Source organism: Chiloscyllium plagiosum, chromosome 19, assembly GCF_004010195.1.
Source record: "Chiloscyllium plagiosum isolate BGI_BamShark_2017 chromosome 19, ASM401019v2, whole genome shotgun sequence".
NCBI classification, from domain to species: domain Eukaryota; kingdom Metazoa; phylum Chordata; class Chondrichthyes; order Orectolobiformes; family Hemiscylliidae; genus Chiloscyllium; species Chiloscyllium plagiosum.
Window position 1 is genome coordinate 63,414,866 of NC_057728.1, and position 16,930 is coordinate 63,431,795.

General features: G+C 43.4%; 1 protein-coding gene across 3 annotated transcripts in view; it reads right to left on the bottom strand.

Annotated features, from left to right (window-relative positions):
* Positions 1-4,622: 4,622 nt before the first annotated feature.
* The window catches only part of tm7sf3 (transmembrane 7 superfamily member 3), a 38,837-nt gene continuing 26,529 nt past the window's right edge, over positions 4,623-16,930 (bottom strand). For 2 of the 3 annotated variants that reach the window (XM_043708726.1, XM_043708725.1), the window contains exons 8-12: positions 16,589-16,669; positions 11,963-12,115; positions 10,119-10,216; positions 8,818-8,980; positions 4,623-6,188 (exon numbers count right to left, since the gene is read on the bottom strand). In XM_043708726.1, coding sequence (XP_043564661.1) covers positions 5,926-6,188; positions 8,818-8,980; positions 10,119-10,216; positions 11,963-12,115; positions 16,589-16,669 — 758 coding nt within the window. In that variant the 3' untranslated portion in view covers positions 4,623-5,925. The remainder of the gene's footprint in view (positions 6,189-8,817; positions 8,981-10,118; positions 10,217-11,962; positions 12,116-16,588; positions 16,670-16,930) is intronic. The other variant, XM_043708727.1, reaches the window with a different exon arrangement.

The following is a 16,930-nucleotide window of genomic DNA, read 5'->3' on the forward strand; positions in this document are numbered from 1 at the left end:
AGACATTGATTAAAGCCTGTCGTACATGCCTTCAAGCATTGGACTGCTGAATTACAATGTACCATATCTCAACCAGAGGCTGAAAGTTTGTGCAGCTGATTTGTCATTGGAAGAACTCATAGGCTGATTAACAGTCTCACCTTTTTGTATCCATGTACTCTTCCGATGGAAGTAGAAGGTTGTTCTTCACTGTGTCTAACGCCAAAAAGAACAAGTCTGAGGTCCTGGGAGGATTTGTGGACCAGCTGATCCTTATCAGACTGTGATTGTCTTTGATTCAATTTACAGGTAATAGATTTAGCCGCCTCCACAGATGAGAGGGCAGTGTGGGCGGATAAAATTTAGTACAATCATCTTCAGCTATTCCAGCACTGGCCATCCCTCCATCATAAGGTCAAAAGTGGGGATGTTTGCCAATAATTACAGCTTCAATAATGGCTCAGTACCATATCCACAAATATATCACAAATGCATATGTGAAGTGCTGGAGAAACTCAGCAGGCTGGGCAATATCTGTGGAGAGAGCAGCTGAGTTCTTCTTCAGAACTGGTTAACTAGTTCTAACACTGGGGGTTTGTAGTTTAAAAATAAGGCGTTATCTGATGAGGAAATATTTCTGTCAAAGGGTTGACTATCTTGAGAATTGAGTGTCTAGATTAGAGTGGTGCTGGAACCCTGATGAAGGACTTTTACCTGAAACATCGATTTTCCTGCTCCTCAGATTCTGCCTGATCTGCTGTGCTTTTCCAGCACCACTCTAATCTAGATTTTGGTTTCCAGCATCTGCAGTCCTCACTTTTGCCTATCTTGAGAATTCCCTTCCTCAAAAGGCAGTGGATATAGAATCTTTATATTTTTTAAGGCAGAGGTAGATAGATTCCAAGTGATCAAGGAAAGTCAAGTTCCTGTTCAAGTCAGATCAGCTATGATCTAATTGAATGGTGGAGCAGAAGGAGAGGGTTGCTCACTCTTGCTCATAGGTAGTGAAAAGTAAAGTTTTATTGCAAGGCTGTTTCTCACCTTCAGAAGATCCAAATGTATTTTTTTTAAATTGTAAAACTATCATATTGTTTAGGGTGTAGGTTTGTTCGCTGAGCTGTAGGTTTGATATGCAGACATTTCATTACCTGGCTAGGTAACATCATCAGTGGTGACCTCCAAGTGAAGTGAAGCTGTTGTCTCCTGCTTTCTATTTATATGTTTGTCCTGGATGGGGTTCCTGGGGTTTGTGGTGATGTCATTTCCTGTTCGTTTTCTGAGGGGTTGATAGATAGTAACTAGAGCTGTATGTTTGTTTATGGCATTGTGGTTGGAGTGCCAGGCCTCTATGAATTCTGTGGCATGTCTTTGCTTAGCCTGTCCCAGAATAGATGTGTTGTCCCAGTCGAAATGGTGGATTTTCTTTCCTCCGTGTGTAGGGCTACGAGGGAGAGAGGGTCGTGTCTTTTTGTGGCTAGCTGGTGTTAGTGTATCCTGGTGGCTAACTTTCTTCCCGTTTGTCCTACGTAGTGTTTGTGGCAGTCCTTGCATGGAATTTTGTAGCCAGAAACACTACGTTGGACAAACAGGAAGAAAGTTAGCCACAAAAAGACACTACCCTCTCTCCCTCGTAGCCCTACACACGGATGAAAAAAAAACACCATTTCGACTGGGACAACACATCTATCCTGGGACAGGCTAAGCAAAGACATGCCACAGAATTCATAGAGGCCTGGCACTCCACCCACAACGCCATAAACAAACACAGATCTAGATATCATCTGTCAACCCCTCAGAAAAAGAACAGGAAATGACATCACCACAAACCCCAGGACAAACATATAAATAGAAAGCAGGAGACAACAGCTTCGCTTCACTTGGAGGTCACCACTGATGATGTTACCTAGCCAGGTAATGAAACATCTGGATATCAAACCTACACCCTAAACCTCAACCTGAGCTACAAACCTTGCAACTATCATTGTTTAAAGCTATACATATCTGAAGTATTGTACTACCTGTCCCTTTGTCACAAATGCACACCAGAAACAATTTTGCTGTTGTGGTTCTGTTTGCTGTAGCTCCTGCCACTTTTCATTATAAATCCACCTACTTTGATGAATTTCAAAACTTGTACAATTAATCTGGGAAATAGTTAATACAAAAGGGATGATCAACTAGTTCCTTATAAAACACCCTCCAGGATTCAGTCAAGGATGTTACTATTGTCAGCTTTCTAAAAAAAAAACAATGAAACTTCACAGGTAATGCCCTGCCAGTAGCAGTGGTGGAGTCTCCCTCATTATGGGCATTTAAAACTCCATTTTCAAGGAGCTATGAACCTGCACTCCAGTCTCTTGTTCAGCAACAGTCCCTAGGACCTTACCATGGGCCCATCTGATCCTGTTATAATTTGAGGTAGCCCTCTTTGCTGTCCACTACACCTCCAATTTTGGTGTCACCTGCAAACTTACTAACTGTACCTCTTACATAAATGATTCGGATGCGAGCATAAATGACAAAAGATAGAGGACCCAGCATCAATCCTGGTGGCACTCCACTGGTCACAGCCTCCAGTCTGAAAAACAACCCTCCACCACCACCCTCAGTCTTCTACCTTTGAGCCAGTTCTGTATCTAAATGGCCAGTTCTCCCTGTATTCCATGAGATCTAACCTTGCTAAATCAGTCTCCCATGGGGAGCCTTGTCGAATGCCTTACTGAAGTCCATATAGATCACATCTACTGCTCTGCCCTCAATATTCTTTGGATTAAGAGGGGTATTTAAGAAAATTAGATCATTACAGCACAGTAGAGGCCCTTCAGCCCTCTATGTTGTGCCGACCTGTGGAACCAATCCAAAGCCCATCTATCCTTCACTATTCCAAATCCCTCCTATTATGACATCTGTCCTTTATCACCCCTCAATGTAAAGCTATGTCCCCTCGTGCTAGCCATTACTATGAGAAAAAAAAGGCTCTTGCTGTCTACTCTATCTGACCCTCTGGTTATCTTATGTCTCACTTAAGTCACCTCTCAATCTTCTAACAAAAAAAGACTCAAGTCCCTCAGCATTTCCTCCATACCAGGCAACATCCTACTAAATCTCCTGAAACCTTTCCAAAGTTTCCACATCCTTCCTATACCATGTGACCAGAACTATATGCAATATTACAAGCGTGGCCACACCAGAGTTTTGTACAGCTGCAGCATGATCTCATGGTTCCAAAACTCAATCCCTCTATCAATAAAAACTAACACCGTATGCCCTCTTAACAACCCTATCAACCTGGGGGGTGGCTTTCGAGGATCTATGTTTCTGGACACAGATCTCTCTGCCTATCTACACTACCAAGAACCTTACCATTAGCCCAATACTCTGATTCACTTTGGAAAGAGTAACAGGAATGCAATCACCTCACACTTTTCTACATTAAACTCCATTTGCCACCCCTCAGCCCAGCTCTGCAGCTTATCCATGTTTCTCTGTAACCTACAAAATCCACAACTCTACCGACCTTCGTGTCATCCACAAATTAACTAACCCATATGTCTATGCCCTCATCCAGGTCATTTATAAAAATGACAAAACAGCAGTGGCCCCAAAACAGATCCCTATGGTACCCTACTAGTAACTGAACGCCAGGATGAGCATTTCCCATCAACCACCACCCTCTGCCTTCTTTCAGCTAGCCAATTTCTGATCCAAACTGTAAATCACCCGCAATGCTACGCCTCTGTATTTGGTGCAATAGCCTACTGTGGGGATCTTTATCAAACACCTTACTGAAATACATATACACTACACGCTTTACCCTCAGCTCCCTGTTTGGTCACCTTAAAAAGAACTCAATTTAGACTTGTGAGGCACAACCTACCCTTCACAAAACCATGCTGACTCTCCCTAGTCAACTTATTCCTTTCTAGGAAGCTATAAATCCCATCTCTTACAACCTTTTCCAACACTTGACCCACAACTGAAATAAGGCTCACTGGTTATTACCAGGATTGTTTCTACTCCTTCTTGAACAAAAGGAACAACATTTGCTATCCTCCAGTCTTCTGGTACTATTCCCCGTAGACAAATGACAACAAAAGATCAAAGCCAAAGGCTCAGCAGTCTCCTCCCTGGCTTCCCAGAAAATTCTATGATCAATTCCATCTGGCCCTGGGGATTTTTTAAATTGCTAACACCTCCTAGTGAACCTCCATCCCATCTAGTCTAGTAGCCTGTATCACAGTATTCTCCTTGACCACGTGTGTCTTTTTCCAGTGTGAATACAGATGGAAAAAAAAATTCGTTTAAACACTACTCCTATTTCCTTGGACTCAACTTCCCACTATCCTTGATTGGCCCTAATCTTATTCAGTGTTAGGCAGACAGCATCCATGGAGAGAGAGCAAAGCTAACAGAGTCTAGATGACTCTAGAAGATGGTTAACTGGTTCTTGCTCATGGATGCTGCTTGCCCGCTAAGATTTCCAGCGGTTGTTGTTTCAGTACAGATTCCAGCAGCTACAGCAACTTACTCTCTCATTCAGCTCTAAAGTACTCAGACACCAAGGTGATATAGAGGTGCTAAATAAGTGTAAATTACTTATTTATGAAAGGGGCCAGTCCTAATAAGCCATATGAAAGAGACCACAATTGTATCAAATATTTTAATCATATCTGCAATATAAAACACTCACAAAATACACCCATGGTTTCAAGTATTAACCAAGTAGAGACTAGAGGATGCTTCATTTACATGCACAATGGACCCATACCCTATTATACACACCGTTCGATCAGGACCACCATGTTCAGTTGTAGCCCAGGTTAGTTGCAATAAATATCCTAATTCAACACTCCTCTCCAGCTGTTTAAATATTTTAAAATTGAAAACTTGCTCTTTATTTTAATGGAAAAAAGCCAATGCATCAATGTATAATCTGTAAAATGGTCTCCCTTTGCCCAATCCATGTAGCCTCAGGAGGTGGTGTTAAGGCTGATTACTGGAAGGAAGTGGTTTAATTTGACCTTTGTCCACCCAAATGAGTTAATAGATAAACAAGCTACAAGTGGATAACTTATTCCATCAGTTCTATGGGCACAGGAATCGGAGGAAATTGCATGATTAATTTTAATTCAGCCAAAATGAGCTCAATTAGGAAGCTTCAGGTTATAAATATTTAATCTGTCATATGACAATAGTCTCCCAGAAACAATCCATTAGGACTATAAGTGAATATTGTGGAACAAAGTTGATTTGATTTAAGAAAATAACTATTAACCTTCTCAAAAATAAATCTTGTAGTTAGTTTAATTTCCATATCAGGAATCTTGTTCTAGAATTCAATGAGGTATTTAAAAAAATGTGCAGAACACTGTGCAAGTCTGAATTTTTTTCCACTACATTATTCTATAGCTCTGAAGTGTTTGGATGTCACTAACTCCTGGAACAGTGGGTGATGTGAATCCTTAGAAGGACCAACTTTTTCTCATTTTCCCCAGGATACAATCAATCATTTTTTTCTGTTTAAAAAAAATAGCAATCTGTAACAAGGTGCAGATAACTAAAGATGGGACCACTTGTATCAGTAACGTGTCCTATCACCATAACTTCCAGACAAGAACCGAAATTCAAAAAAGTTCAAAAATGGAATCAGTGCAGGGTTTGTACCCATTTAGCAGCCAATTGCTCAGTTCATGCTAATCTTGAGTTACAAGGTAGGATTCGGTCAATCCTTTAAATCACTCCAATGGTTTCTGGCACGTTATAAAGATTGAAAACAAATGTTCTTGTAACAGAATTAACAGTGATTTAAGAGAGCCCACCATTCAAATTCTTGGTGTCAAAAACAATTTGGCAGATCTGCACAAATGTGACTCGTGACCAAATAAACAGATACAGCCGAGTCATAGACAGATACAGCGAAGTCCCTCACTGGCACTGGGTTGGAGTCTAGAGGAGTAATGGGGTCTGTTCTCCTGCAGACTGCTGTTTGGTGAACAGATGCTTGACGTCAGTCAGTGCACTCTTTACCCGATCCCTGATTGGTGGGACGTGGTGGCTGGGGTCCAAGATGTTAGTTTGTCGACGCTCTCGATCTCGTTTCCAGGTTTTGTACGGATGAGGTGGGAATCTGGGTTGCTCCTTCTCACGGTGGAACTGGAAGACTATTCCACTTACCAGTAAGACCACCCACACTGATATTAAAATATAGTCTGCAATTGAAAAAAAAAGGTATTCACAGTATAAATCAAGTAGCAGAAATCAGAGGCCATTCAGCCATCCCATCTAGCCTGTGCTGACATTTTGAAATCTATTCAATTAGGTCTACTTTATTCAAAGCTTTACAAATTTTAGCTCCTTAAAGCTCCAATTTTCTTTAGAAGGTAGGGCTGAATTTGCTTCCCATCCATCTGGTTCACTAATGGCTAAGAGGGAAGGAAATCTTCATCCTTACCCAGTCTGGCCTATGACTCCTGATCCACAGCAACACAGTTGACTGTTAACTGCCCTCTGGGGTAATAAAATGTTGACCTAGCCAGTGATACCCATACCCATGAACAAGTGTTTAAAAAAAAACCCACCATCTCAAATAGTGCATTTCAGGTCATAACCAACATTTTTCATCTCACCAGTGTGTGTGTGTGTCTTTAAAAGTCTATATCCACTGTATAATTCTGCAGCCAACACCAGCAATAGCACTATGACCCCAATGCAATTAGAAATTAATTCCCTTGCAGTAACTAGGTGCAGAAGGCATAGCCTTTAAAATAAACCAGGGACAGACAATAATTTGCCATCCCAGCCAGTAATACCCACATCCCAAGTGGATGAAGGTGATCTCAAATTTACCAGGGAGTCTAATCACTAGATGGCATAAAATAAAAACATTTCTCATACAGTTTGGAGGCCACTCAGACATTGGGGGAGCAGAATGAGACAAGAGGTTTGTTTCATTCCCCTTCCCTTTCAAATTTCTTTTCAACAGGAAAAGAATTCCTTTGATTCGCTCGTACATAGCTTCAGTATCCTGAGTAAGAGACCTTAACATTGGGCTGAAACCCAACCCCCTGCTTTTCTATACATTCCATAAGACAAAGATATCAGAGCAGAGTCAGCCCAGTGAGTCTGCTGCACCATTCAATCATGGGCTGATTGAGGCTGAGAAACATTCTCCTGCCTTCTCCCCATAACCTTTGATCCCCTTAAGGATCTGTCTGTCTTGCAATGAGTTAGAGTCACCACCCTCTGGCTCCTCATCCTCAGTTCCTCCTTATCCTCAGTTCTGAAGGGTTGTCCCTTCACTGAGGCTATGCCCTCAGGTCCTAGTCTCTGCTACTAATGGGGAGATCTCCTCCACATTCACTGTATCCAGGCCTCTTGGTATTCTTAAGTTTCAATCAGATCCCTATCTTCCTACTAAGCTTCACCAGTAGACTCTGTCCACAACTACTCTTCAAAACAAAAAAAGACAAGTCCTTCATCCCCAGGACTATTCTCAAACTCCCTCTGGATCTCCTCCAATGCTAGCACATCCTTCCTTAGATATGGGGTGGCATGGTGGCTCAGTGATTAGCACTGCTGCCTCACAGCACCAGGAACCTAGGTTCATATCCAGCCTTGGGTGACTGTGGAGTTTGCACATTCTCCCTGTGTCTGGACTGTGGGAGGAAACCCACACAAAGAGGTGGGAGTCAGGTGAATTGGCCACACTAAATTGCCCGTAGTGATAGGTGCATTAGCAGGGAGTAGGGGAATGGGTCTGGATGGGTTACTCTTTGGAGGGTTGGTGTGGACTTGTTGGGTCGAAGGGCCTGTTTCCACACTGTAGGGAATCTAATCTTAAACTGCTCATAGTATTCCAAATGTAATCTGACCAGAACCTTCTGCAGTTTCAGCAGTATATCCCTGCTCTTGTATTATAGCCCTCCTGTAATGTTTGCATTCATTTCATTTGCCTTCCTAACTGCCAACTGAATCAGCATGTTAACCTTGAGAATCCTGAACTAGGAGTCCCAAGTCAGTATTTCAGATTTCCAAAGCTTTTCCCCATTTAGAAAATATAGTCTACACCTCTATTCTTCCTACCAAAGTGCATAACCTCACACTTTCCCACATTGTATTCCATCTGCAACGTCTTTGTCCACTCTCCTAGCCTGTCCAAGTCCTTCTGTAGTCTTCCCACCTTCTCAAAAATACTTGTTCTGCCATCTATTTTTGTGTCATCTGCAAACTTAGCAACAATGCCCTCAGTCTGAGTCCAGATTGTGACTTTATAAAACAAATAGCTGTAGTCCTAACAACTGACTCCTGCAGAACTCCACTGGTCACCAGCTGCCATCCTGAGAAAGACCCCTATATCCCCACTCCATCTTCGGTCAGCCAATCCTCTATCCATGCCAGTACCTTGCCCTGAACACAGTGGGTTCTTAGCAGCCTCCTGTGTGGCACCTTGTTAAAGACCTTCTGGAAATCCAAATAGACCTTATCCAATAGCTCTCCTTTGAGGATGTAACAAGCAAATTAGACAAAGAATGATGACAGATTTGTTAGGCATGACGAAGCCACACTGACTCAGCATGTTCTACCATGCACTTCAAAGCACTCTACAATCTTACCAAGAACTGGAGGTCAGGCTAGTTGGCTATAGTTTCTGCCTCCCTCCCTAAAATAGGGATATATTACTAGGGTCTCTCAACAGATTGAAAAGCTAAACAGACAAGCCATCAGGAGGCAGCCAATTGCCCATCAATTCTTGGGATCCATCAGAAAGTGACTTTTGCTGAACACAATTGTCTAAATGCAGACTTTATGACAACACCAGCTCCACTCCTCCTGGCTTACCGTTCGTTTGGAAGGGTACGTTTGTGAAGGCAGCCTTGAAGTTGCCATGAAGTGCTCGCTTGACAATGTTTAGCGTGATGTAGGCGAGGCTGGTGAACACAAAGTTGTGAATGGCTAGAATCACTGTGTAAGAGCCAACAAATCCACAGGCCAGAATGTTCAACTAAAAACAAAAAAAAAACAAAGGACACAAAAGTAAATGCTAAAATGTGCAAAACATTTATTAAAAATAAAAAAAGAAAACTCAATTCCTAGAGTTTGACATGTGGGTTTCAATTTTAGAAAATCCATTGCAATGTCTCATCAGTAATTTGAGACATATCTGGTGAGTATAATGCAGATCCGTAATTCCCAGAACTCTACACCATTGGGAGTTTCCTGGTCACTTTATGGACTTTGGCTCAATTTTGCTAGTCAAAAGCATTTTGTCAAGATTTAATATTTCAGAATAACTATTTCCATCAAGATATAGGACCCAGAGAACATTTTCCTACATCTTATGGTCTTGTCAGCAGACTAGAGGGGATAGGAAAGGTCAATACAATCTCACTGGATGGTTAACTCAGACAGTTCCAGCTCCAGGAACAAAAGGTTCAAATCTCAAGTGCAGCTAGGAGAATTTAAATTCGGTCTCAAATTGAAAGCAACTCTCAGCAACAATACCCATCTGTTTCATCAATATCTTGTGTCTGGTTTGTCCTCCGAACCAAAGCAGTACATGGACTCTTCAGCAGACAGTTGAGCCAAAGTTGAGTGTGGTGCTGCAAAAAGCACAGCAAGTCAGGCAGCATCCAAGGACAGGAGAAACGGGAATGATGGGCTTATGCCGAAACGTCGATTCTCCTGCTCCTCGGATGCTGCCTGACTTGCTGTGCTTTTCCAAAGCAACTCTGGTCCACGAGAGAGCGCGAACAGTGGCTCCATAGTCTGTAACCAATGACAACGATACACTTGCTTCTCCCACTTCAGAAACAGTTTTTGCTGAATTGTCTGACCACACAAATGGAAATTCTCAGGTTTTTAAAAAAAAAGAAAACCAGATTATAATCCAACAGGTTTATTTGGAAGCACTAGCTTTCAAAACACTGCTCCTTCATCAGGTACTTCTGAGTGAACCTGTTGGACTATAACCTGGTGTGATTTTTTAAAATCAACTTTTGTCCACCTTAGTCTTCCACAATGGAAATTTTCTACTTACATCATTTTCCATGCTTTTTAAAAAAAAGGGTAAAAAGCAGTTTAGGCAACATCAAATCAACAGGGGCATTAAATTCACTACCCGATAGAGGGGGAAAACTTACTGGTCTAGGGCAGCTGAAGAATATCAGTGGGACAAGCAATGCCACACTAGAGAAGGTCACCCAGAAGACAGCATCATCATCAAAAACTTTAACATTTGCTGGAAGACAAAAACAAAAACAAATTGAGAGCAACTCTAGCAATAATTCCATGATTTTTAATAAATTCAAACTCTTGGGTTTCAATGTTATTGGTAAAAAAATCCTTACTACAGAAATAGACAAAAAAAAAGCTTTCCAACCCAGGAGCACTAACTTAACAATAAGTTAGTCACTAACACTCTGCCCCTGGTAGAACCCCAGGCTCTCAGCTCCTTTTATTATAAAAACCTTGGCCAAGCAGCTGAATCCATGAGGGAGGAAGGGAGCGAGTGAGAGGGGGGGGGGGGGAGAAAGAGAACTGCCTCCTGACATCAAGGCCACATGTGACCAACCACAGCCTCAAGGAGCTGGAACAAAACTGGCATCAAATGGGAATTGCTCTATGGAGTCATACTGGCACATAGGATGGTGCTGAAAATGTGTTGCTGGAAAAGCGCAGGTCAGGCAGCATCCAAGGAACAGAAGAATCGACGTTTCGGGCATAAGCCCTTCCTCACCATAGGATGGTGATCAGTCAACTCAGCTCTTGGATATCTCTGCAGGAGTTCCTCAGGGTAGTGCCCACTGCCCAGCCATCCTGTCTTTTCTAAGTCAACCTGTACAGAGATGCTATTACACACCACTGGAACAGAATAGGACTGAGCCCCAGACCTCCTGGATGAGAGACCAGGACAGTACCACTGCACCATGAGAACTCAGATAAAGCTGCCATATTCCCAGAAGGACCAAAGCTGCGGTCTCATTAGAGAGCAGACTGGTGGTTGTTTACCCAGAGTGTGGATTGGGTTAGCTGGTGTGGAAACTGAATCCAGGCTATTGGCTTCACTGTATCAGAAACCAGCCAGCCACCTGAGCCAACTGACCACCCCACTCCCACCCACCAACCTTCCCTCCCACCATCAGAATCAGAACTGGGGATGTTTGCTGATGATTGTACAATGTTCAGCACCATTCGCAGCAACTCAGATACTGAAGCAATGTCCATGTACACCAAATCCCAGGACAGTATCCAGGTTTGGGCTGTTACGTGGCAAATAATATTCATGTCATGGATGTGAGGCATTGACCAAAGAGAATCCAGCCATCACACTCGACACAGCTGCATTGTTGCTGACCCACCCCTCAACATCCTGGGGATGACCAATGAACAGAAACTAAACCTGGAGCAGCCAATCAGGGTAAAACAGTGGGTGTATCCCTCCCTCAAAAGGGGAGGCCCAGGTTCAGGTGCCAGACATGTGTGGCAGCAGTGGTGTAGTGGGATTGTCACTGCATTAGGTACTCCAGAACTGGTTTAATGCTCTGGGATTTAAATCTCATCACAGCAGATAGTAAAGCCTGAAAACAAGTAAAAATTTAGATTGAAAACAACTGCCAACTTAAAGAGCAACCATAGTCATAAAATCCAGCTGGTTCCCTAATGTCCTTCAGGGAAGGAAATCCACCATCCTTACCTGGTCTGGCCTACATGTGACTCCAGACCAACAGCAACATGGTTGACTCTTAACTGCCCTCCGAACAATTTGGGACAGGTAATAAAAGGATCAGCCAGTAACACTTGTCCCACGAATGCACAGTTTAAGTAGTAATGTGTCTTCCCACTTCAACATGCTTGGCAAAATAAACACTGGTGTTGCACTATTTTGTAATTCTTCATTCAAGGGGATGAGGGAGTCACTGGCCAGGCCAACATTTAAGAATGTCAAAGATCAGCCTGGTTACTAAGTTGTTCCACACTTACTTACCCAATGGTGTGAAGAAGATCAAAGATGACAGCAACAATCCCAGGAGCAAGCCAGCGACCAGCGCACACAGCACAACAGAGCCAGACCGCCACCAACACATCACCAGCAGACTCCCACCGACAGATCCCAACACTGCCACCAACCCCAAAATAACTGGGGAAACAAACAGATAGGGTCCCCAATGGAGACTGTACAACAACTTCAAATACAGTTACAATTCTGCATTGTTAACGGACGATAAAACAGGCTTGGATTGCAAAAAAAACTCTAGAAAAAAAAAAACAATCAGATCCAATTAACTTGCTTTCACCTTGTTTGAGTAGAAAATAGTTTGGGTTTCGGAACCTACATCTGAATCAATTCCAGGCGGATGCACCAGGAGGTTTCTGCTGCAAGAAACAATTCTGCAAATTGTAATACTCCCTTCATATAAAAAAAGGGCAGAAGGAAACAGGCAAGCTCAAGTGGAAGCTAGGGAATTGGGCAAATAGTGATCTCTTGAAGAGTCCACATTTCAGAACAGGTGGCACTGGAGGTCTTAAAAAAGGTAGACAAATCTCTGGGAGCCAAAGTGTATCTGAGGACATTGTGGGAAGCTAGGGAAGAATTGCAGATCTCTGTGCATGGCACTTTTATCATCTATATGCATGGGGAAAACAGTGGCTAATGTTGCGCTTTTTACGTGAGAAAAAGCTGCACAGAAAAGCCTGAGAACTATAGACAGAGGAGTCTGATGTCAGTGCTTGGCAAGTTGTTGGAATGATTGAGGGAGGGTTCGCATGCATTTGGAGAGGCAAGGACTGATTAGGGACAGTCAGCATGATTTTCCTCACACAAAGCCATGTCTCTCAAACTGGAGGTTTTTTATTGAGGATGTGACCAAGATGGCAGAGTGATAGATGTTGTTTACATCAACTTTAGTAAAGCCTTTGACAAGGTACAACATGTTGGCTGCTTCGTAAGAAGTTAGATCACATTGCATCCAGGGAGAACTAGCCAAATGGATACAAAAATCAGCTCAAAAAAAGGTAGCAGACAGAGGGTGGTGGTGGGAGGGTCATTTTACAGACTCGAGGCCTGTGACCAGTGTTCTGCAGGGATCGGTGCTGGGTCCACTCTTGTCTGTCATTTGTATAATGAATTTGGATGATGAATATAGGAAGCATGATAAGTTTGCGGATGATACCAAAAATGGTGGTGTAGTGGACAGAGAAGACCATAGGATCTACACCAGCTGGGACAATGGGCTGAGGATTGGCAGATGGAGTTTAAATTTAGAAAAGTGGGGGGGTACTGCATTTTGGAAAGGGCTTATACAGTGAACAGGAGGGCCCTGGGCAAGTGTTGTCAAGTGAGACCCAGAGGTTCAGGTGCATAACTCACTCATTGAAAGTTGGTTCACAAGTAAATATAGTGGAGAAGATGGCATTTGGCTCACTTGCCTTCATTGCTCAGACCACTGAATACAGGAGTTGGGATGTCACATTGGGATTGTACAGGATGTTGGTGAGGCTACGTTTGGAGTATGTGTCCAATTCTGGTCACCCTGTTATAGAAGGACACTTAAAAATTGGAAAGGGTGTAGAAAAGATTTACAAGGATGTTACAGGGACTGGAAGGTTTGACCCATTAAGAGAAGCTGGATAGGCTGGGGTGTTTCCCCCCTGGAGTGTCAGAGACTGGACAGGTGACCTTAGAGATGCAATAAAATCATGAGGGGCATGGATAAAGTAAACAGTAAGGGTCTTTTCCCCAGGCTGGCAGGACAGGTGAGGAGGAGATTTAAAAGGGACTGGAGGGGCAAGACAGTAGTATGTATTTGGAATGAACTGCCAGAAGAGGAAGTGGTAGATACAGGTACAATTACAACATTGACACATTTGGATACGTACATGATTACACAGCAATATGGGTCAATCGCTAACAATTGGGTTTGGCTTATCTTGAAGCCTGGTCAGTGGGACAAGTTGAGCCAAAGGGTCTGTTTCTGAGCTATACAACTAATTAGGATATTTACTTCAGTACAAAAAAATGTAACTAGATTTCTACCATATGACAGTTTGCTTTTAAAAAAAATCCTAATCTAATTTAAAAATGTTAAGTGAGCCAGAATCTAATTAAACAGTGAAGCATTGAGCAGCTACAGACTGAGCCATGTGCACATCATTTCACCAAGTTATTCTTGCAGAGAGCTGACAATTGGCCAAATGGCCACCTCTGACAAGTTTGGTCTATTTGGGGGATGGGGAAGGGGAGGGGAGGTTTTTTTTTTAAAAATGTCCCTGAATTTAGCAATTCAATATTTCTTCAAACAGGAGCCTACATCAGCACAGAGTGACTTGCACCAAAATCCATTTTTAAAAGAAGTGTTCAGTTGATGATTAGCTTGGGTTTTTTCTCCTGAGTAGGCAAGAAAATAGTTGGATCTCATTTGAAGGCGGTAACAGCCACAATCTGGTCTCAGACAGAGTGACCAACATCTCCAATTAGCAGCAGCAAGTACAGCTCAGTGCTTCCAAGTGAACGATTGTTGTAGAATACACAACTCCATTTTACCCAGCACCTACATCAACTCATCTGCCGCACCACAAGCTAAATGCTTTTTATCCAAAGTATTTTAGATTCAAGACCATTAGTGAGATTGGGACAGCTATTTAGGCTACTGCATCAGATCAGTGCTGTAGCATTCCCTATCACACTAATGTGTGCTTTTATGTCACCCTGTTCATTAAAACAATCTAGAGGGTTGGGTTAGTGACCCCTTCAGACAGGCTGTCCCAGATCACCATATAATACTGGGTGAAACGTTTATTCACTTTCTCCCTGTCCAACCCACCTACATCCAGCAGGAGTTAGTTCATCAAAACCCCCTTGTGATTTTGAACCTCAATTTTTCCTTGACAGTCTCTGCTCCAAGTAGGGCAGGATACCTTTAAGAGGCACGCTCATGAAATCACTGTTACATACCATATGACCTGAGTGTATAAAAATCTCGTACTCCATCATATCCTGGATCACTTGAAGTAAAGTGGATGAACTGGGGCCCATGCGGGTGGAGGTGGAGGGCGTGGGTGGTGTCTCTCCCACCGACCCAACCAGTACCCTTCCACTGACTGGACTGGTCCTCACTCTTAACTTCTCCTTCCAATCCTCCAAATCAAAGGAGTAGCCATGGGCACCCACATGGGCCCCAGCTATGCTTGCCTCTTCGTCAGATATATGGAACAGCATCTTCTGCAGCTACACTGGCACCACCCCCTACCTTTTCCTTGGCTACATCAATGATTGTAGTGGCGCTAACTCGTGCTCCCACGAGGAGGTTCAACAGTTCATCTACTTTACTAACACTTCCACCCAGACCTCAAAAGTTTACCTGGACCGTCTCAGACTCCTCCCTCCCCTTCCTAGAAATGGAGAGGTCTATCTCGGGCAACCGACTCACAGACATTTACTACAAACCGACTAAATCCCACAGCTACCTAGATTACAAGTCCTCCCACCCTGCCCCCTGTAAAAACGCCATCCCATATTCCCAATTCCTTTGCCTCTGCCGCATCTGCTCCTAGGAGGACCAATTCCACTACCGAACAACCCAAATGGCCATCCTCTACAACCAATTCCACTACCGAACAACCCAAATGGCCATCCTCTACATTGGGGAGACAGGCCACCTACTTACAGAACGTTTCAGGGAATACCTCTGGGACACCTGCACCAACCACCCCGTAGCTGAACACTAACTCCCCCTCCCACTACGCCAAGGACATGCAGGTCCTTGCCTCCTCCATCGCCAGACCCTGACCACATGACGCCTGGAGAAGAGCACCTCATCTTCCACCTAGGTACCCTCCGCTTGGCACACCAGCCTCATTCCTGAAGGGAATATGCCCAAAACATAGATTCTCCTGCTCCTCGGATGCTGCCTGGCTTGCTGCGCTTTTCCAGCATGACATTTTTCAACTCTGGTACTCCAACATCTGCAGTCCTCACTTTTTCCACAACTGAGTGACTTGCCCACCAAACATCACTGCAATTATATTTCCCCCACCATCAGTAGACAGCAGTGGGTCAACCATTTCTATATAATGCAAGCCAAAAGGTGGAGGGTGAAGGGGCTAAATCAAGATGGGGTTGGAGGGGGAAATAAAGCACTGTATCCCCTGGGCAGTGCCCACCTTTAGAAGAGAACAAGCGCATTGATGGATACAGCATGCTCCCTCTCCAAGGGCACCTGGGCAAACACATGAGAGGCAGGCAGTTGGAGATGACCCCTCCATGGCCCACTGGACTGGGTTTATAGCCAGCCTGGCCGGGCCCAGGAGCAGACCCAATTTGATGGGAAGGTCATGTAACAAACATGACTGTCCTCCATTAATAAAAAAACTAAACCTCTTGAAATCCAGAAAGACAAAGTGGCCTTTTCAGTCTGTTACCTTCAAAAAGAAAAAATCTTAAATCATTTGGTGTCATGTGATTTGTGCCTCTAGGATTGGTCAGTTGTTATTTCACATGATCCCCATATTTAAACATATCCTAATCTAATCCAAATGCTGCCTTTGTAGGAATTCCCAGACATTGCAGCAAAGAAAAAAAAAAATCAGAAACTGGAGTTGGCCAATCACTTACCATCATAATGCAGTGCACTCCTCTGGGTCAGGAGGACAAAGGAGACAGATCCCACCAGAAGAAATCCAAAGAAGAATAATTCTGGGATGTACAAGGAGGAACATGCTTAGAGAGATGAAAAGGTTATTGTCTCCACAGCTGACTAGATAGCTGTGTAAAACAGTGACAAGCTGGGGAGTTGTAATAAATTGAAAACAAATCGCCATTTCATCTTTGTAGATGTGCATCTTGATGGTTCAGAAATACATCGAGAGAGAGAGACAAACAAGCCAATAGATCTCACACACCACCACCACCAAGCCCCTTTCTGCACTCCCCTCCCCCAACCTGCTCCCGTGGTCT